At 30.2% G+C, this 22985-nt stretch overlaps 2 protein-coding genes across 3 annotated transcripts; both read right to left on the reverse strand.

Annotated features, from left to right (window-relative positions):
- Positions 1 to 10219: 10219 nt before the first annotated feature.
- On the reverse strand, positions 10220 to 12535 carry LOC107430787 (tropinone reductase homolog At5g06060). Its single transcript, XM_060818118.1, has 5 exons — positions 12427 to 12535; positions 12114 to 12321; positions 11133 to 11349; positions 10937 to 11043; positions 10220 to 10625 (listed from the first exon to the last, which is right to left on the reverse strand). Exons 1-5 carry the CDS (start codon positions 12513 to 12515, stop codon positions 10452 to 10454), a joined length of 795 nt encoding a protein of 264 aa, XP_060674101.1. The 5' UTR covers positions 12516 to 12535; the 3' UTR covers positions 10220 to 10451.
- Positions 12536 to 17139: 4604 nt separating this feature from the next.
- Positions 17140 to 19233, reverse strand: LOC125419104 (tropinone reductase homolog). 2 transcript variants are annotated; one of them, XM_060818117.1, is made up of 5 exons: positions 18983 to 19233; positions 18659 to 18866; positions 18229 to 18478; positions 17998 to 18104; positions 17140 to 17550 (listed from the first exon to the last, which is right to left on the reverse strand). In XM_060818117.1, the coding sequence occupies exons 1-5, from the start codon at positions 19075 to 19077 to the stop codon at positions 17380 to 17382; spliced, it is 831 nt and encodes a 276-aa protein (XP_060674100.1). In that variant the 5' UTR covers positions 19078 to 19233; the 3' UTR covers positions 17140 to 17379. The 2 variants fall into 2 exon arrangements, with proteins under 2 accessions (XP_060674100.1, XP_048320237.2); XM_048464280.2 differs by having other exon boundaries at positions 18229 to 18445; positions 18983 to 19221.
- Positions 19234 to 22985: the final 3752 nt, after the last annotated feature.

The following is a 22985-nucleotide window of genomic DNA, read 5'->3' on the forward strand; positions in this document are numbered from 1 at the left end:
TGAAAATTTTCATATGTTATTATTGACTTAAAACCTTTAACGTATATGTTATTATTGTTTGATAGTTATGGAAAATTATATCGAAAATTAATTTTATATATATTTGGTTATATTCATACATGGTAAAGCAATAATAATTACTGATAATAAATAAAATAAAATAACAAATAAAAATGGTGCTTTTTGAGGGAATTTGGATAAATCATATACTGACACGTGGCATACGGTTTTTCTTTTATATATTAATAGATATAGATTTTTTTACGATACATTCTAGGTATGCACCATAATTTGCGTGCTTAGCATCAAGTAGTTTGTTATTTGAGACCCTTATCAGGCAACACATTAGATGTGCAAATTATGATGCATTCCTAATATGCAACATAGCAGAACTGTGTATATATTTATAAAATATATATATATATATATATATATATATATATATATGTATGTATGTATATGCTATAAAACACATGGGCATTCTTAATATCAAAGAATATGACTAATAGAATATATGTAATCCATTAGGTATATTAATAAATTACATGTAATGGAATCATATAACACATTATTGTTTGTAGGTTAAACATGCTTCACCATACACACCCTTGATACCAAAGGGGTACAAATGCTTTATAGCAAAACTATATAGGTATATGTATATATATATATATATATATATTAGTTAGGCTCATATAAGGATCTAGAATCATTGGATTACATGTCATATTTTTAGTTTTATTTTATTTTATTTTATTTTATTTTTTTGCTATGCACCCAGGCATCCCCTTCCCCCAAGACTCGAACCCAGCGTCTATTGGCCGGGCTGTGGTGTGCTAACCATCGAGCTCCCACGCAAGTCTGGATTACATGTCATATTGAATATATGTAATCCAACTACTCTAAATAATTAAGTCTACTTATTTTAAATTTAACAGTTGAGGATACCTTGCATCTTAGCACCACTTATATATACTAGGGGTAATGTGTTTTGCATGTTTCCTAATCTTTAATGATGTGGTATTTATTATATAACAATAATTTAATGTTTGATTAAATGCCAGATATAACAACTTTTTATAGTTGTTGGAAGAATATTGATCATTTGATATCTGTGTTATTTGATTTGGTTAACAAATTTAGTTTTATGGCATCAGATATTAAGTAAGCTTTTTAATTACTAAAATAAGTTAATAAAGTGAACTATTTACCTTATAAGTTATATACTTTATAATATTTTTTTTTCCTTTTTAATTTTTCTCCATTTGTAGTGTGCAAGTAATTAAGAGTCATAACACCTTTCATAACTCACCATCTAGGTTTATTACCTTTCATATGGATGAGAGTTTTATCTCAATTAAATTGTCTTGCTGTTGTAGGATCAGTACCATTTTGTGAACAATATGATAATTTTTATATATCTTTTTTTTTCGTATTTTTGAATATCGTTAATGACCATTAAATATATATAGATAGTACTATGTTACCAATAAATGTAACCATTAAATATATGTAGATAATTTTTATATAAATCAATCATATATAAATCAATTAATTCAAACAAATATAAATTAATTAATTCGAATCATACGAAGATATGATAGTAATTCCAATCCTTTTAGACTCTCTCATATTTACTAATCAATAAAACTTTATTTAAGCAAATATTCCCATATCTTTCTTAAGGAAGTTATCAGTTTTTTTTTTTTTTTTGATATAATTATTTTTGTCACTAAAGTTATTAGTACTTCCAAGTTCCAACAATGACAATTTAGCTAATATTGTAACACGCCGTTCCAAAGTACAACGGAAGTTTTTCAACTTTGTCCGAGGTTGACCGTTGACCGTTGATCGAATGGGTCAAAAGTTGACTTTTTGACTCAAATGGAATTCTAGGTTGACTGAGGTACCGTTACGAAGTACACATTGGCACGAGTTCGTAGACTAGTAGCACTTGAAAACGGAGCTACGGTTTGAAAGATATGAGCAAAATAAGATTGGGGTCCAAACTGTCCAAGGGTGCCGGAGTTGACTTTTTATTTATGGGGAAATGAGCTTTGACTCATACATGGTTGTGAAGTGCTCGTCGATACGAGTCCACAGACTAGCGGCACGCCTGATTTGGACATCCCGTTAAAAAGTTATGGACTTGCAAAATTTTAAAATACCGTATTATTTTAATATTATTTTTTAAACGTGTAACAATGTGGCATGTGTGACTTAATAAATGTGACCATGTGTCACCATGATGAGATGTCACATGTCAACCATGCTTAATACCATATTATTTTATTATTGTTATTTTATATAATAATATTATTTTTAATATTATTTACTTATTTTATTTTATTTTATTTTCTTCCCTTTTCTTTCTTTTTTTTCTTTTTTTTTCTTTTCCCCCACGTGGGAAAAACACCCAGCCACCTGAATTCCTTCTTCTTCTTCCTTTCCTTTCCTTTTCTTCCTCTCGGGCCCTTGTCGTTTCTTAAATTCCGGCCACCACCTTGCTACACGCGCCGGCCAGAGAGGAGCAGGGGACGAAGGCGAGCTCGGCAGCAAAATTTTACGGCCACCAATCCCCGGACGCTCCCAGATCGGACCGGAGAAGCCCGACGGTCGGAAATTTTCTCTCTCCTCTTTTCTTGTGTTTTCCGGCCAACCCAGCTAGACCCATACCTTTATCCCACCATTTTCAACCCCTCTGAGTCCATTTCCGTGATTAGATTGCCCAAAACCCCCACCATTTGAGAGATCTCTCAAGATGAAATTCGGTCGGTACTTCCCGGGCAAATTCCGGCCACCACCGGCGGAATTGGGATCAATGGAGGTCGGTAATGCGATCCTCGTTCCATAAGCTTCGTTTCAGTATATTACTCGTCAATTTTGGTTAACGTTTGTGTTTAATCCCCCAGGTACCGGGTATTATTTATCCGAATTAAATATTATTTTATTTGACTGTGTGTGAATTGTTGTTCTAGGAGCACGTGTGCGTCATAGAATTGATCTCATGGAGGATTTTTAGGTTAATTGCGTGCTCCAGGTGAGTGACCCACCTTCAAAACTATTTTAGGGTGATTAATTATATTTATTTGGTGTTAATTTGATATCTAGAATTATGTTCATGTGGTGGAATGTAAATATAATTGTGGAAAAAATATTATTTTTTATACGTATATGTTTATTGCTGCTAAATGAAAATTTGGTTTATTAATGGATTTTTGATTATTATTATGATTTAATTGTATTTATCACGCATGAGCAAGATGGTTTCATTTAATTAATTGTATTTGGATTTTAATATTATTTTTGGGCATGATTGATTTTTAAATATTTCAAGGAAAATATTGGTTTAAGTTGGTGGTTTCAAATTTTATAATTATGCCCATGGAACATTATGTGATTCAATTTATTATGTTCCAAAAATATTTATGCCATCGGAAAATTTGAATATTTAAATTGATGGAATTGAGAGCTGGTGGATTTGAAATTTGATGAAATTTATGCGATAAATTTATGTTGATGATTTATAAAGGAATTGTGGAAAACTTACGGGTTTAATTTGATGGGATAAACCCAATGATATTTATGGAATTTTGAGATTTTGAGATGTATTGATTTATGATTTTTAGATGCACCGTACACGTACTGGTGTTCTGTGTATATGGATGTGATTAGTGTGCACATGGATGTGATTAGCGCGCAGGTGATTTATGGGATTGTCCTGCGTTTGCCATCGGATGAGGGTAGGCCGCCTCTCCATGGCCACGACACTTGTTTGCAGCGGCGTGGTGGGATGCCACGCGACCGTATACCGGTTTCTTTCTTTAACCTCCTGTCTGGCGGTACCTTGGGACGCTGGGTACTGTTGGCGCCACTGGTCTATAGTGGGTGCATCAAATGGTTTTTAGAACTTGGATTTCAAAATAAGTATTTCGAAATTGTATTTAAATTAAGAATGTATTTAATGTTGTTTTTATTATCTATTTCAAATGGAGGTTTTAAATTTGATTTAATATTTTTCCTTTACTTAATTCTTCAATAAATTGATTCATTTTAATTAAACAATTATTTCATGAATTGTTTCAACGTGAGTTTTATTAATATTTCGGTATTAATTATTATGACATGGATTAATTATTTAGTAACTGTTATAAGTTATTTTATTTCAATTTATTCATTATAAATTTTGGATGCTTGATTTATTATATTTTATTTGATATTTAGTTAATTAATTGATTCCTTGGTTTTCGGGGAATACAAATAATGGGTTTTGCAAAAATGTTTTAAAAGGGAAATCTTTCCAACGGAGTGAATAGTGAGGATTTTGAGAGAAAATATCATTTTCAATTAATTATTATTTATTTACTTATTTATTCCCAATTAATCAAATGTGCCATAAGTATCGTTGTTTTATAATTGTACAGTAGATAGGGTCACTCACTGAGATTATTAGCATCTCATATTTTTAAATTCCTTCCCCTAGGTTCAAGGATTGGGAGACGTTGATCATCCGGGGCGAGCTCGACGTCTTAGTTCATTGCCGAAAGTTTAAGAAGCATTTCTTTCCTTTTTCCTCTCCATCTTGTATTGTTTCATCTGACATTGTATTAATTTCACATTTATTTGTATAATGCTCTGTATACTGTATTTGACATTTAGTTATTAATTATGCACTGATTTACTGTTATTCATTTGGAATGCTGCAAATTTGTGGAATTAAATTGTAGTAATGTGGGAGGAATAAGGGGATGTTTCTAGAAGTGTGTTTTCAGTGCAGAAAATTTGTGATAAGTCCAACCCTTAGGGGAGGTTCTGCCGAATTTTCCATTGAAAGGTCCGGTAGGGTTTCCCTGGGATCGGAGCTTGTCTAGGGTTTCAGTGAGGAATTTTGGACGGTCCTGACAAATATGCATTGTCATTTCTTATTTGAGTCATCGACATTTTTTAAAGTTAAAATTTGTCTAATTCTTTCCTTTTTAATATCTACTGTAACATCCCGTCCCAAAGTACAACGGAAATTTTCCAACTTTGACCGTTGACCGTTAACCGAAGGGATCAAAAATTGACTATTTGTTCCGGTTGGAATTTTAGGTTGACTGAGGTACTGTTACGAAGTACACATTGGTACGAGTTCGTAGACTAGTAGCACGTTGAAAACGGAGCTACGGTTTGAAAGATATGAGCAAAACAAGTTGAGGTCCAAACTGTCCAAGGGTGCCGGAGTTGACTTTTTATTTATAGGAAAATAAGCTTTGACTCATGCATGGTTGTGAAGTGCTCGGCAATACGAGTCCGTAGACTAGCAGCACGTCCGATTTGTACATGTGGTTTGAAAGTTATGGACCTGTAGAGTTTTTCAAACATCGTATTATTTTAATATTATTTTTAGACTATAACGATGTGCCACGTGTGACTTAATAAATGTGACCATGTGTCACCATGGTGGGATGCCACATGTCAACCGTGCTTAATACCCTATTATTTTATTATTGTTATTTGTTATAATAATATTATTTTTAATATTATTTAATTATTTTTATTTTATTTTATTTTCCTTTTTCTTTTTCTTTTTCTTTTTTTTCTTTTCCCCACGTGGGAAAAAAGGGCACGGGCCCTTCTTCTTCTTCTTCTTCCTTCTTCCTTAATTTTTCTTCCCACCTGCCGTCTCTCTCTCTCTCCCGTGTTTATCTTTTCCGGCCACCCATTGCCCACACGCGCCGGCCACCATCCAAGCCCACACGCCGGCGAGCTCACCAACCAAATTTGGCTGCCGGCCGGCGGGCGACGGGCCCAGATCTGGCCGGTGAAGTCGCGGCGGTGGGTTGAAATGTTTCCGGCGATTCTCGCCGTTTCCGGCCAGCCCAGTCCAAATTGCCACCCCTCTCCCCCTAATTTGGGTCCTCTGAGTTCAAATATGGCCTCCAATTTCCAAAATTCGAAGTGGTTTGTGAGATACGAAGGAATCAAAATCGGCCAAAGCTTTCAGTCTACATTCCGGCCATCTCCGGCGGAATTGGGGTCGATGGAGACCGGTAATGCGATCCTCGTTCCACGAGCTTCGATTTGGTATATTATTCGACCATTTTGGTTAACGTTTGTGTTTAACCCCCCCGGGTACCGGGTATTATTTATCCAAATAAAATATTAATTTATTTGACTGTGTGTAAATTGTGTTCTAGGAGCACGGGTGAGTCATGGAATTGATCCCATGGTGGATCTTGGATTAATTGCGTGCTCCAGGTGAGTGACCCACCTTTGAAAATATTTTTGGGGTAATTAATTATATTTATATCGTGTTAATTTGATATCTGCAGTTATGCTCATGTGGTGTACTTTAAATATAATCGGGAAAGATATTATTTTATATATATTTACCCATTGGTGTTAAATGGAATTTTGGGGTCATTAGAAATTTTTGATTATTATTTTATTGTGATTAAATGATATTTATTACACATGAGCAAGTATTTTCAGCAATTAACTGTGTCTGGATCTTATATTATATTTTTGGCATAATTGGTGTAAATATTTTATGAAATTATTGTTTAAATTGGTGGTTTAATTTTATAATTATGCCCACGGTATTTTAATTGTTGAACCTCGTATTATGAGAAAATTATGATTTTATTTGTTATCGATCTTTCGTACCGGTTTGTTAAATGAAAATATGTGGGATGGTAAGTGTGAAAATTTAATATATTTCCCACGGTAATTTTGGAAAAAGCGGTACGGTTGATTTAATAATTATTTTAGACGCATTCATACAGTATTGGTGTTCTGGTATATATGTGGTTAGCGCGCAAGTATTATGTCTCCTGTGAGTTGCCATTGGACCGTGGGTAGGCAGGTTTGATATAGTGCACATAGCCGCCCCCCTCCTTGGCCGGGATGACGGTTTCAGCAGCGGTACTGTCGGGACGCCGAAGTGCCGTTTGCAAGTTTCTCTTTTTAATCTCCCCGCCAGTCGGTGCTCAGGACGCTGGGTATCGGAGGGCATTACTGATATATGGTGTGGTGCGTCAAGTAGAATTTTTCGGATAGAAATTTCAAACCCCAAAGAGTACAAAAATTATTTATTATAATTTATTGTATTTTATTTATATTTGGGGTATTTATTTATTTATTTGTTGTTTATTAAATTATTTGATCCCTTGGTTTTCGGGAGGTATGAATATCGGGTTTTGTGAAAATGTATTAAAAGGGGAACATTTCCAACGGAGTGATTAGTGAGGGTTTTGAGAGAAATTATTACTTCAATTGTTATTATTATTTATTTATTTAATTGTTGATATTAATTAAATTTCTTTCATTGTTATACTATTAATATTAAAGGTGTACAGTAGATATGGTCACTCACTGAGATGATTAGCATCTCACGTTTTTAAATTCCCTTCCCCTAGGTCCAGGTTGGGAGACGTTGATTGTCCGGGGTGAACCCAACGTCTCAGTTCGTTGTCGAAAGTCCAAGAAGTATTTCTTCCCTTTTTCCTCTCCATCCTGTATTATTTCTTATCTGTCATCGTATTAATTTCATATTTATTTGTATAATGCTCTGTATACTGTATGGGACATGTAGTTATTATTTATGCACTGGATTGCTGTTATTATTTTGAAGTGCTGAAAATTGTGGAATCAATTTGTAGTATTGTGGGAGGAATAAGGGGATGAATATAGAAGTGTGTTTTCAGTGCAGGAAATTTTTGGTAAGTCCTACCCTTAGGGGAGGTGCTGCCGGATTTTCCGTTGGAAGGTTCGGTGGTATTTTCCTGGGATCAGGGCTTGTCTAGGGTTCCGGGGAGGAATCTTGGACGGGTCCTGACATCTACACTACTCAAGCATATGAAGTAAAATACAATATAAAATGTATTCTAAACTACAAAATAAAAATGAAGCAAGAGAAAATGAGAAATACCACAAAAATAAAGAGGATTGAGAGCATTAACAAATTGTTTCTTGTAAATACCAACTCTAACATAAGCATTTACATATATAGGAGATAGTTTAAATAAAAAGACCAAAAAAATCATATTACATTCATTTTATAACCACAAATAGTAAGAATAAATATGTAAAAGTAACATTAATTAATTGGAGAGTAAGAAAAAGAAAATTATCTAAAAACCATACCTGTCCATTTAGAACCACAAATATATAGAGCAAATTTATAAGATTAATACCAATTAATTGGAGAAGAAGCAAGAATTAGTAACTCTTCAGAAATGTCATCTAATCTTTTTATTGAGACTTATATTATTGCAATAGGTATTTATACACAGGCAGCACAAACTTTAGTTTCAACAGTTAAGTACTAGGAAATTAAGGGCTAGCACTTAGTGGCTTTACACTCATAGTTTAGGTAGGATTTCTTCTTCTTCTTTTTTTTTCTTTTCTTTTTTTGTTTTTTGGCTAAAAATTTAGGTAGAATTTCAGTAATGTCAAAAATATGCTAGTTTTTAAGAGACAATTAATAAACTAGGAAACTGATCTCTTCCATTTTATTTGTCAATTTCCTTTTTTGGTAATTAATTTTGGTTTATAAGTGAATAATAGATGGCAAGGCTCCAGTTTGGAACTAATTAAGAGTGTTTGAACTAATAAAAATGTCAATTTCTTCTCCGTGGTTTGAACTTTGAACTTTAAGGTATGCATTGTGGGTTTTTTAATAGCGAAGACAGTTGACGCCTTATGCATATGTAATTATATTTCTAGGATCAACGAATGGTGTATAGAGTAACTTTCACTGAATTTTTATTGTCTTGTGGTTTCTTTCAAACAAAAAAAAAAAAAAATCTTGTGGTTATAATTAATTTTATTTTACCTACTCCAATCAGACGTATTATGACCAATCAGGCATGTATGCTTAATCCTGTGGTTATGATATAGTATGACCAATGTGATAACAAAACAATATTTCATGTGATAGTATAATATTTTTTGAATTTTAAATGGTAAAGTATAAAAGATATAATACTTTGAGAAGAAAAAATGTTTTTAACCCTTTCTTCACCTACACCTTGTTTCTTTTGTATTGAGTTCTGCTTAGAAGCTTAGATTTCAGCGTTGCGTTTGTAAATAAAATAATTGGTATTCTAACTATATATATATATATATGTATATACATGTTTGAAAATTTTATGGTAAGGACGGTCCGCATGAGGACCGCAGTATTAGTGACGATTTTTCATAGTATTAACGATGGTTTTTTAAAAAATCGTCACCAATACTATGAAAAACCGTCATTAATACTGTGATCCGCATGAGGACCGTCCACACCATAGACGGACTGTATATATGTTTACCTATTCTATATAAGCTAAGTACATTTAAATATAAAACTAACAAGAGAAAATGTAGAGAAATTTTCAAAAAGGGACAGCTTTTTTGTTGTTGTTGTTGCGCCCCCCCCCCCCCCCAAGGGACAGCTTAATTGTAGAAATAGAAATGATCTTTATCACCATTCCAGTATACCATAAAATCAAGAAAAGAATTTGATTAAAAAAAAAAGTTCCTTATTACACCTTTACCAAAAATATATATATGATAATTTATTATATTATACAATTTCTAGTTGGAATTTCAGCTGCACTTTTAAGCCCATGGGAAAAAGCTTAGGCTGGACCATGGAAGAAGCTCAACGATTGGGCTAAACTCTGATGAAAACTCAAGTGTAAAAGTGTGCATTTGCCCTGCTCTAATCTACGGGCCTGTTTAACGTTCTACAGTGAATTTAAATCAAGAGCAACCGACCGATAAAAAAAAGAAAAAAAGAAAAAAGAAACAAAAGAGAGGCAGAAAGAGTAGAGACCGTGTTCCAATAGAATAATAAATAAGCCAAATATATTAATTTATTGTTAAAAAATATTTTTCAAAACAAATAAAAAATGAAATTTCCTCACAAAAAAAATAAAAAATGATATTCGCCATTTTTTTTCTTATCCCATATAAGTTTTCATATTTTAAATAATTTTTTTTCGAAAAGAATAAATTATATCAACCACTATTTTAACCAAAGCTTGTGACAAATTGGCAAAATGTAAAGGGGGTCACCAGTGAAAAGTCCGGGATTTCCCAAAAATATATAATTAAAAAAAAAAAACTAAAAAAAACAAAAAACCATTTCATTACATCTAAACAAACCTGATCATCATACTGTTCATTTGGATTTTTTAACTTCTAAGAAGGCATAATATTAAGATCAACTACTATTCAAGCAAAACAGACTCCAAAAATTACATTCAGCTGTCAGGAGGCTTATCAGACCCCTTGCAGGACTTAAAACACTTAACAGATGAAAAATTTCACATGCAAATTAGTTCATACCATACGAATGATAGTTTTTCTTTTTTTATCCTTTTTTTTTTATTTTAATCTTATTATCTGTTTTGTAGACTTGAAAGTACCAGCAAATTTAAACTGGAAAAGAGGATTACTGATTTTAGATCAAACTTTGACTAGAAACCACACACTGTGAATCCTCCATCAATATTAATAACCTGTCCATTGATATAAGAAGCTGCAGGAAGGCAAAGGAATGCAACCATGGATGATATTTCATTAGCCTCTGCAAGTCGACTGATAGGAGTTCTCATCATTAGCGGGATATATTCATCAGCAGTTGGATGGTCCTGATGCAAAAATTAAAACTTAATATTTAATAAATTTATCAGATCAACTTGATAAGAAACTGATTACTTATTCTCTATCAAATTGAGATTTATAAATATACTTGAAATTTATATAAATTATTACAATATTAAAATTCTAAAAAAATAAAATGAAATTTGTATAAATTTTAAGTGTATCTTTTAATCTTAAACATTAAAAAGATTTAAAAGTTTATAAAAAAGAACATGATGAATTTCCATCATAACAGTCTTGACGTGAAAATTATTAAAAGGATATTTCATTTAAAAAAGAGGATTATTAGTATGTATACTGGATTTGAGATGCCAGTGTTGACCCTCCATGGTGCTACTGCATTTGTGCGAATCCTATCTTTTGCCCATTCACATGCCAAATTCTTTGTAAGTTGGTTGATTGCTCCTAAACAAAATAAAAAGTTACTTATATATAAGATTAGCTTTTATTTTTTATTTTTTTAATATTTTTTTCCACATAATTAACTTAATTACCTTTGGATGCTGCATAGATACTGGCTTTGGGTAAAGCAATCACACCGGAAATAGAGGAAACAAAAACAATATTACCAGCTCCTGATGCCTTCAAGAGAGGGTGTAAAAGTTGGCTTAGATGGTACGGACACTCAACATTGTCCCTCATTATAGTTGAGAAATGTTCATGCGTGTATTCCTTTGCATCTTTAAGTGTCACAACTGCAGCATTGTTTACCTGAAGCGGTATGATAGGTCTAGCCGCTTTCAATATTATTCTTATATTTTTTAGGAAGAATAAAAATATAAGGAAAATGTATACAGTGAAAGAAAGATGAAAAATATGAAGGGAAAAAAATTCATATTGTTTTGATCCTGATAAAATTAAAGAAATTATGTTGTCTTTTTTTCATCGGATGTAGGATGAAAAAAAAAAAAAAAAAAAAAAAAAAAAAAAAGGTCATTATGAGTAAATTATTATTTTTTACAGACTTTATCAATGTTTATGAATGATCGATTTTGAATTTCATTGTTAAGGATAAAAAGTGAATATAAGTAAACAAAATTAACTAATTTTCCTTTCCTTTCTCCGATTCACTTTTTCTCTTTCTACCCTTTACCTTTCTACCATACAAGAGATTCACCCTCCATCCTCCTTGATTTCTCTCTAAACATTTCTTTAATTGCATTCCTCCATGCCAAACAAAAGCCCAAGAGTTAATATTGGATCTACACATAAAAGCAGGGAACGTGCTCATTGAATTCTTCTTTGACACTAGAAAATCTTGTATCCATGATCAGTGAGGGTTGCCCCTTTTTTTCTTTTAAATATAAAATTGGGATTTCAAAGATACTGCAGGATTAGCAAGATGCAAGGAGGCCTTCTTCACAGCAAAACAGTAACTAGGGAATTCTACTTCAAATCCAAATTTTGATAAAATAGCAAAGTTGAAAGATTGAATAATATAAATTTAAGTTTTGAGAAAGAAAACGTAAACTTACAAAGATATTGAGCTTGCCATCAAAAACAGAAGACACAGTCTTGATGAGTTCCTCTCTCTGGGAACTAGAACCCACGTCACAAACTGAGCCACTAACCTTAAACCCTTGACTCTCCCATTCTTGTAGTCTCTTATTGATCTCTGTTTGGTTACGAGAACAGGTATGTACGGTCGCTCCAAGACCTGCTAGCTCTTCTACTATTGCATATCTAAGGCCCCGAATGAAAATAGATAGGTTAATATTGCAAGCTAGAGAAAAATTGGCATGGAGAAAAAAGAACGAAAACTAAGAAATAGAAATAGAGATGACTAACCCAATGCCTCTTGTTCCACCAGTGACAAGGGCAGTCATACCCTTGAGAGACCACCTTTGGATTGTCAAACTTGGCTCCATCCCTGCCATGCTTGTTTCTAAATTTGTATACATATATATACAAATTTAGTAGAGTGAAAGGTTGTAAAAGACTTATGAAAAGGGATAAACATTCATAATCGTCAAATCATGCAAACCACGTGGGTTTAACAACCGCTTCTCCTTTCTTTAAATCTCATTCAATCCTTCACCATATCAAATTATATAGATATATATATATATATATTTATGCATATATATAATAAAAATAAAATAAAAAAAAACTAGATCTAGATTACAGTTTGAATTGATAGGCCTGTATATTTACCATATAGTGGGCATTTAACATTCCACCAGATGTGGTGGGACCTAAAATAAAAATTTATGTTCATACATCTCATCAAGTATAGTGGAATGTGAGATATCTACTATAAAGTAAGCATGTGAGCCTACTACAGAAAAAATTAATTTAAGCTTTATATTTCTAGACTTGGATGCACATCAGCTCCATATGATGATCTTCTTTATTAGACATTGAATTACATTAAAAATGAGATTTAAAAATTTAATAGTAAACTATTCAACTTTTTTTATTAGACATTGAATTACATTAAAAATGAGATTTAAAAATTTAATAGTGAACTATTCAACTTTTTTTATGCGCAAAGTGAATACTGTACAAATATACCAATAATACATTTTTAAATCTTATCTCCTAAGATAATATTGATGGAAAACGTTATAATATTAAAATTATCAATCAATAATGATATGAGTCTAACTGTGTATATATATATATAAATTTAAGTCATCACCTTATGTGCCTTTGGCCAAGTCAAATTATATTCAATTCCACTTTTAGATAGCAATTTTTTTATGTTGCATTATGAGTTTATTTAGATTAAAGTGACTGTTAGCAATGATAAAAATAAAAAGGGAGGAAAAAAAAAACGGAGTACTAAAGATATAGGACAAAGCAAGAAGATTGCATTTACAGACTGTTCGGTAATTTCTTCTTTTTTTTCTTAACCCAAAAGCCCTATTTAATGGCCAAAAGCACTTTTATAAAAAAATAAAGATATTTGGCAAAATCCAATAAACATTTAAAAAAAGAAACAATTTTTTAAGCTATTTTTAAAAAATTCAAATTTTTTGAATTTCTATAGAAAAATTTGTTTTTTAGCTTATTTGTAAAACCAAATAAATATTTAATGCAGCTTTTTTATTAACAATTAAATAGTTATTAATTTTTAATAAAAATTATTTTCCAAAAAAATCATTATATAAACCTTTATAAGCTTTAATTTTATCAATTATACTAAATGGATATTTAATTACAAAAAGATGACAACGCATAAAAGCTAACCATTGCCCTTTTAAAAAAGCTTAGAGGGGGTGTCAACATTTTATTTAGTATTTAACAATAAGATTAGAATTACCAAAATCTATATCAAATTTATTTATGATTGGTTATTAGTTTAATTCATTTATTTATTTAACTACTTACTTTTTCACTTTTATATTATATTAATATATCAACCAATAATATTTATTTTAATAATATCTATGTTTTTTTTTTTTTTGGAAGACTTATGGTAAATGAATGCATATTAATTTCGTTAACAGGTACTTGAAAAAGACTGTATTTAAAATATTTAAATAAGTTAGGTAGAATTCAAATTGTATTTAAAATATTTAAACGAGTTAGTTGGAAGTCAAAAAGACTTTATTTAAAACTCCATGTACATCTATAATAGCAAAAGGCCCAAAGTTTAACAAAAAGAAAAAAATAATAATAATAAAATAAAATAAAATAAAAAACCAAAACAAAAAGCTAAAAACTATATATAAATTATAAATATATTGGCAGAGTGTACGAATTCTCATAGTTGCTCCCAAATAACATTATCCCACACCGCAAGTTTCTCTGCAATAACCATAAAATTTTTCCACTTGAATATTGGGAGAGCCTTCTAAATCAAAGAATCGCTCTGCTTTGTAAGAAACTCAGAAATGGCAGAGCAAGCTCCATTGTTTTTTATGCTATTGAACCTCCAAGAATTAGCTACTTCAAATTTAAAGATACATGGTAAATAATTGAAAATGGTTAAGAAAAACTCAAACTTGGGACTTGAACTTGGACAGAGGAAAAACAAATACTGTACTAGGGGGAACAGGATGAGAGACATGCCATGTTAATGGGCTGTCCTTAAGCGCGCAAAATGATATTAAGCAAATTCACCGCGGGGGGGTGGGGTGGGTGAGGGTGGGAAGGAGAAAAAGAAAAAAAGAAAAAAAAGAAAAAAAGAATATAATCCACTAAAAAAGTGAGCATTAATTTCAAGCAAAATCAGGATTACAAATTCCGAAATGTTACTGGAAGATGAAGAGGAAAAGGAAGACCCAATTAATTAATCTTATAGATAATTTTTTTTTTTATCAAATAAAATCCATATTAGCAAAAAAGAAGTGATGCCGATGATGGTACCATAAACGAAAAAGAGGAAATTTTTTCTTATATATATTTTGGACATTTCAATTCACTATAAATGAAACTGTACAGAAATGAAATAGAATTATGAAAAGAATTTTTTCTTTTTTTCTATGAAAAAGAATATACAGATACTTGTTACAATATTTGAAAGCAAAATAATTATTGATTAAATATTGGTTGTACAGTGCGAAAGGAATAAGCTTATTAAAAAAAAAGAAAAGAAAAGAAAAAAAGGCAAAAGAATAAAAGTTGATTTTTGAGAATTAAGGGAATCTTTGGTTCATATGTATGAACTTCTAAGAACAAATAAATTCCAATATATGTGGTCTCTTTTGTGATAAAGATGAAATGCAATTGTGAAAAAGAACTTTTTAAAAAAAAAAAATTATTTGAAACAACATAGGTACTTATTACGATATTTGATAGCAATCGACTATATGTATGTATTGTTTCTACAACGCAAAAGAATAAGCTTATTAAAAAAAAAGAAAAAGGCAAAAGCATGACCTGATTTTTGAGAATTAAGAAGAATCTTTGGACCAACTATTATTTATATTGTTGTGTGAATTTCTAAGAAAAAAACAAATTCCAATGTTTGTGGTCTCTTATTATCATATGTATGTATATATACAATTTGGTTAAAGAAGTCTGCTTTTGTTGCATAATTTCTTGTTATCATATACATTCCTTCACGGCTTCACAAGCCAGATGAAAGTTTTATGAAAAAGGTTTTGATTTTTCGCTTATATAAATAATCGACCTCATGCAAAAGACTCCGTCCAAATATGTCATATTTGATGAGAATGGAGCATATAAGGAGAACAATATTTTACAAGTCACAAAATCCACTATTATTCATAGCAGAAAACTTCAATAAGAGAAAAGCATATGCTTCTTCTTCACCACAAAGTGTAGAGGAAGAAGTTCATTGTTGATGGGTTCATTAATTTCCAATTGCATGCCATTTGGGTATATGTCATTGTTATAATTAGACAATATTCTTTATTTCGGTTTTTCCAAATGGGAGTGCCAAATTTGTCAACGGAATTGGACTCTGTTTTTTAAAATAATGTATATCTAAATAATAATTTGACATTAGAGCTCATTTTATGGTGATGGCCAAGTAACAGAAAAAAGATAAGTTTAATTAAATATAATTTAAAATTAACGTTGCTATATTTTTGCATTTGCAATTGAAATGCTAATGTTAAAATTTGGTATGGAAAAAACTTGATAAATATATATGATTAATAATTTTTTGTACATTATGATTGATTATAATTTTAAAATGGATTGTACATTTACACCATTTAAATTTAAATAATATTAAATTCTATGTCATCAAAATAAAAATCCATATTATACTCTAAAAATAACTTAGATTCGAAAACGTAAGGCTAAGACTTCAGTTCTGTGTTGATTTTATGGAAACTTTTGCTTCTATAGCAACAGTAAAAACTATAAAAATGACTGTTTTAGCCGTTCGGACATAAACGGTGTTTTATTTTATTTTTTTTAATGAAGGAGGTGTACACATTAGCTGAAGAAATTTTTTTTTTTTTAATCGAAATTCATTCACTGATTTTGTAGAATCGTTTATTTTACATTTTTGTTATTGGATCATGTAATATTATTTAATAAATTAATTTGAATTAGTTTTGCGGACGGTTGAATAATAAAAGTCATTCATTTCTCGAACAATGATAATCCTCCACCTATATCAAAATAAATACATAGATAAACTAATTAAAACATGAAATTACTAAGTTTACTATGGCATGGCAATACAAATTATTCCGCCAGTTATGCTTGAATGGGTCCAGAACATTGTCTCTATCGATGAGCTGCAACTTGTTTAACTCTTCACTGTCCCTCCATCTCCCCAACTGCACCTTTGAATTCCGAGATAGCTAATTATTCTAGTTTTCAAATTAATTATTTAATTAACCTTAATAATTTATAAATGTTTTATATACAAATTAAATTGCCATTCCCTTTCAATTTTCCAATTTTTTGGCTTTATGTGTAACAAATTAACTATAAAATGAGTTGTCACATATTAAATAAAGAAGGTCTCCAGCTGTTAAGTCATGTCATGTGATATCTCCCTAAACATTGATAAAAGCATATTAAAAATTTAGCACTAAGGAAAAAAATAATAATAAAAAGGTGGAAAAAAAAGAAACGAAAAAAGACCATTATTAAATGTCATTTGACTTTTGAGTTAAAATGATGAACTTGCAAGGTGGGAAAAATCAAATGGATCTTATTTTGCACAATGACAGAGTAAAGGATGCTAAGTCAAGCACCCGACAAACACATGAAATTAAAATATTTATTTTATAGGAGTGAGCGATTGATAGAGCTCTTGCTGATTTTTTTTTTTCTTTTTTTTTTTTTGGGGGAGAGTTGACTTGGATATTAACCCACTGCTGTGAATCCTCCATCAATACTAATAATCTGTCCATTGATGTATGAAGCAGCAGGCAGGCAAAGGTAAGCCACCAGCGATGAAACTTCATTCGCCTCGGCAAGCCGACGGATCGGAGTTCGCATCATTAGAGGAATATATTCATTGGTATTTGGATTGTCCTGATCATGCAAAACCAACCTTAGTAATATTATATACATAATCATTACTCATTATTTTCATCGGCAGAATTCTATCCAAAATGATCTCAAAACAATTGTGATATTATATATGTTGCAGAACGTCTTTATTGATGATCTTGAACAAATTTCTCACAAATGAGGACAAAAAAATTAATACATATATGTTGCATTTAGTTATTTATTAGGTCAGAGTAATAGTTTTGAAAAAGACTCCCATCATAATTTTTGGATTGAAAGCCTTCATTTTTAAAAAGCAAAATTCAATGGCTATTATAAAACTTCTTAAATCATATACACCAATTTTTTATTACACTGATGTGTATATATATATATATTTTTCATATAAATTAAAAAGTGATTTGTGGAACATATTATACAAACTGAACAGAATTGAAAGCTTATACAGGGTGTTTTGAAGGTATATACTGGTTTGACTATCGTGGTATTGACACCCCATGGTGCTACTGCATTTGTTCGAATGCCGTCTTTTGTCCATTCAGATGCCAAGTTCTTTGTAAGTTGGTTGATAGCTCCTATATGTACACACACACAATAATACCCTGTTTAATATTTTGTTGGAATCAACTAACAAAAGCACTTTAATTCTTTAAATTTACTTCCAAAATATGACATATATATATATATATATATATAAACCTTTGGATGCTGCATATATGGAAAGTTTGGGTAAAGCTATGAGACCAGCAATGGAAGAAATGAATACAATACTTGCAGCTCCTGATGCCTTCAATAGAGGGTGTGAAATTTGGCTTAGATGGTACGGAGACTCAACATTAGTCTCCATTATAGTTAAGAAATCTTCATGTGTGTATTCCTTTGCATCTTTAAGTGTCACAGTTGCAGCGTTGTTTACCTGATCACAGCACCACATGAAAAATGGCCTTGCCTATTTCAACATTATATAAACAATTTATATACATATATATATTTTTTAAAAATATGACTTTAACACTAAACTGATCCCATCAACATTGACAAAGTCCGCGCATAACAAAATTAATAGTTAATTGATGTCGAACAACTAAAAGAAAAAAAATAAAAATTAAAAGCATCAAAATTTACTTACAAGGATGTTGAGCTTTCCATCGAAAACAGAAGAGACGGTCTTTATGAGCTCCTCTCGCTGAGAAATTGAAGTCAGGTCGCAAACTGAGCCACTAACCTTGAACCCTTTGCTCTCCCATTCTTGTAGCCTCTGATTGATCTCTGTTTGGTTACGAGAACAGGTATGTACGGTCGCCCCAAGGCCTGCTAGCTCTTCTACTATAGCATATCTGAATCCCAAATTTTCCAAATCGATAAATTTTGAAAAATTAAAATTAAAATGTAAGAAATTAGTTAAATAAATAAAGAGCCATAAGAGAAACAGAGATAGATAGAGAGAACTAACCCAATGCCTCTTGTTCCACCAGTGACGAGGGCAGTCATACCCTTTAATGACCATCTCTGGTTTCTGAAACCTGGACCTGGCTCTGCCTCTGCCATTTTTGTTTAAGCAAACATATTGGGGATAAGCACAAACAAATAAAAATACGCGTAAATGGAGGAGTCTATATCAAAGTTATATTTATAAAATATAACCCACCCAAAGCCGGCCTTTGGAATTACCAAAAAAAAAAAAAAAGCTGGCCTTTGGCTTTGTCAAACTATGATATTTAATTCCAGTATTATGCAAAACCATGCATCATGTTGTAATTTATATAAGATTTTGTTTAATAAAATAAATAAGACAAAAATGAAATTATGGGGTTTAGTGTCAAGTTTTGATTATTTTAAAATTTGGAAGTTTCTTTGCCGCCTATTTGTTAATGCTACATGTGGTTTATCTGTATTCTCACATGTACTTTTCCAATCATGATCAATTGTGAAATATAAAAAAAGACAAAGTATTAAAAAATCTATAAGAATATTTATCAACTAACAAAGTATCATTATTAATCATATTTATTTTTAAAAACAATTATTTATATATATTTTAATTATTTAATTTTTTAATAAAAATAAATAAAAATAAATAAAAATATTAGACTTGCTAAAATATTTACATTAAATTACAATACCATGCAAGAATTGTTATTAATATTTAATTAATTTGACTGCATTATATTATATTTAAAAACACCTCCCAAATAAAGGAATGGCAATATGATAATAAATCCTAAAAATTAAATAAATAAATAATAATAATAATAATAATAATAATATGGTAATAAATTCTAAAAATTAAATAAATAATAATAATAATATGATAATAAATCCTAAAAATTAAATAAATAAATAAATAATAATAATAATAATAAAAGGTTCAGACGCACATGTTGGATTGTAAAGTGAGTGAGTGTTGGGCGAGTCAACGAGTGATTGCTGCCAACATTTCTCTGCCTCCAAAACGGCCACATGCCAAAGCAAAAAGAAATGCTCTTTTTCTATTACAGATTGGGGGAATTAAACCTCAAAATTGAAAATACATTCTCAATTTACTATCGTTAAACTTATGAATATAAAAAATAAAAAATATCTTCTTTTATAGTCTAAAGTTCAACTACAACTACAGTTTCTTTGAAATATACAAAATTTATATCCTTACATAAACACTCTAATAATAATATTTGCGCTTTTCCATTATGAATTAAAATATCCTTAATAATTATATATATATATATATATATATATATATTTGCTTTAAAAAGGGTGTCTCTTACTTATGGAAAGTGACTGCTATTTTCAGACAAAGAAGCTAATGTTTCCTCTTTACAACTTTCTTCAACACACCACCGTTTTCTCTCTTTTTTTTATTTTTTTATTTTCTCTCTCTTTATCTTGGTTCATAATTTCAACCCTCCGAACCTTAATTTTTTCTTCTCTTATTCCCGTCCAGGTCTACACTTTTCTTCTCCATCTTTAACCTCTCTGCAAAACTTTTTTTTTTTTTTTAACCCACTTCCATTCTCATTTCCCTCTCTCAACAAACATGAAAAAAAAATAGATGATAAAACCACTAATGAAAAAAATAGATGGGAAAAACACAAACATTCTCACCCAATTGATAATATAAACCTGAATAAATTATTAACGACTCAGCGTAAGAGAAAATTATTCTTTACCCATTATCATAACCAAAGTTTAAAAAATCAAAATTTTTTATGCAAAGTTTGCAAACATTTCCATATTTTAAAAGAATACAAAAGAAATTTTTATTTCAAATAAAAATAGATAAAATTTTAAAAAATTTCATTGAAATTTTTAATATTTTTATAAAATTTCTATCGAAATTTTTATCAAAGATTCACATCAGTTTTTTCACAATTTTGTCAAAAAAAAAATCATAATTTCTATAAAAAATTTTGACATTTCTGCAGAAATTTCTATTAAATTTACTTATTTAAAATTTTTTTTTTTATTAAATGTGTTTTTTTCCCGAGAAGGGGAAAGGTCAGGCTGTTTAGAAATTTTAATTTTACTCGAACGCGTCGTTTTATGTAATATCCATTTAAAAAGCAAACACATTAGCTTTTGTCTAAAATATGTGATAAAATTAAGTAGTCTTTAGATCATTTCTTTCTATATAATCTTTTCATAAATAAATTTTTAACATATAATATAAATAGAATAAAAAATTAAAAATATTAAATTATATCAATCATTTTAAAATCACATTAATTACAATTTTATCACATATTAAAAATTTATAAAAATAAATAGTCCAAAAACCAGAAATTTTTTTTCCCTAAAATACACATAGAACGCTTTTTCTTTTCTTGAGTAATAACGCATAAACTTCTCTTGATTAGTACACGACACGCATTTTAATAGCAAATTTATATATAGCCGTGAAAGATAGGATATTTGGCCAGATAGAATATTGGTATTACTAAGTTACTATTAACCAATACCAAGTCAATGCCCACTTTCTTTAGGATGATGTGTTATTGCATTGTCGAACTAAAAGGTTTTTTTTTTTTTTAATTACTGTTTAATTAAGCATATGAACTTTGTACCTAATGAAATAAAAAGCAGGACAATCGAATAATATTTTAGAAAAATGCTGTAATGATCAACGTTTGTATGAGTGTGAGAAAAGAAAAGATGACTGTTAGGGGACGTTTTTGAGAAAGGCTGGTTGGACCGGGCATGTATAGCTATCAATCCGGCTAAGGCCCAATGTGTAAACGAGAGCATAGCTTTCTTCAACCTCAGCTCAGATATCCCTGGCAAGGCCCATCCTAAAATTTGGAGTGCCTATTTAAAATTCAAAAGAGTGACAATTTTTTTATTTATATATATAAACTTTTTTCCACTCATTTAGATTCACTATATATAAACAAAAAATAATAAAATTATTATTATAATCATTGATTTTAAAATTATTACTTAACAAAAATATATTCACACATATAAAACAGATAATAATAAAACTATTATAATAATAATTGAATATAAATTTATTACATAACAAAAATATATTCACAACATATAAAACAGATAATAATAAAACTATTATAATAATCATTGAATATAAAACTATTATTTAATAAAAATATCGCATTTCATTTTGGGATTTTTTTTCCCCCATATATCATGAAAGGAAAAAGGACAAGTAAAGCACTTAATTTTCTACTTGCATTTTAATTTTTTATGGTAAAAAAAGAATAAAAAAAGAAATAACAAGAAAACAAAATGAAATAAAACAGATACAAGAGCAAAAAATAAAAAATAAAAAAAGATTGAAAAAATAAAATATGATTTATGGTAAAAAAAAAAATGACACAAAAGCACAATGATAAAATTTTTATAATTATGTCGTTTATACAGAAAAACGAAAGCATATTAATAAAATATAAATAGACGAGATGAAAAAAATTTTCTTTATGTATTTCTTTTAATAAGAGAAATTTTCCAAAAAGGCTATTATAGGACATCTTCCAATCATTAGGCATTGCTTTCCTTTTAACAAAACACAACAATTTACCTGTAAATAAAAGAGATGGTCTTCATCCTTATACTCAAGAAATTTTGAAGTTGTTAGATTACCCAAAAAAAAAAAAAATGAATACAATATCAAATCTGGGAGAACGAGAGCTTAACTACAAGCTGCAGCAAAGGACCTCTTCTCACCTATTTTCAAAAATAAAAAAGGTTCCTTTATCTTATCTCATTGCATAAGTTACGAAGGTGTTTTAACACTTGCATCTGGGCTCGTGTGGAAGATGTTTTAAATTTGATTTAAGGCTTAGACTATAGGTGTTTACTGTTTAGAACCTTGATGTGGGCTAAATAAGATTTGGTCTTAGTTAGGAAAATACATTTAGCCTACAAGAGATGTGCTTTACAAAATGGGCCTCTCTTAAAGATAAAGTGGGATTATTCTAGAGGGAAATTTGGCCCAATGCTCT

This window comes from Ziziphus jujuba, chromosome 6, assembly GCF_031755915.1.
Source record: "Ziziphus jujuba cultivar Dongzao chromosome 6, ASM3175591v1".
NCBI classification, from domain to species: domain Eukaryota; kingdom Viridiplantae; phylum Streptophyta; class Magnoliopsida; order Rosales; family Rhamnaceae; genus Ziziphus; species Ziziphus jujuba.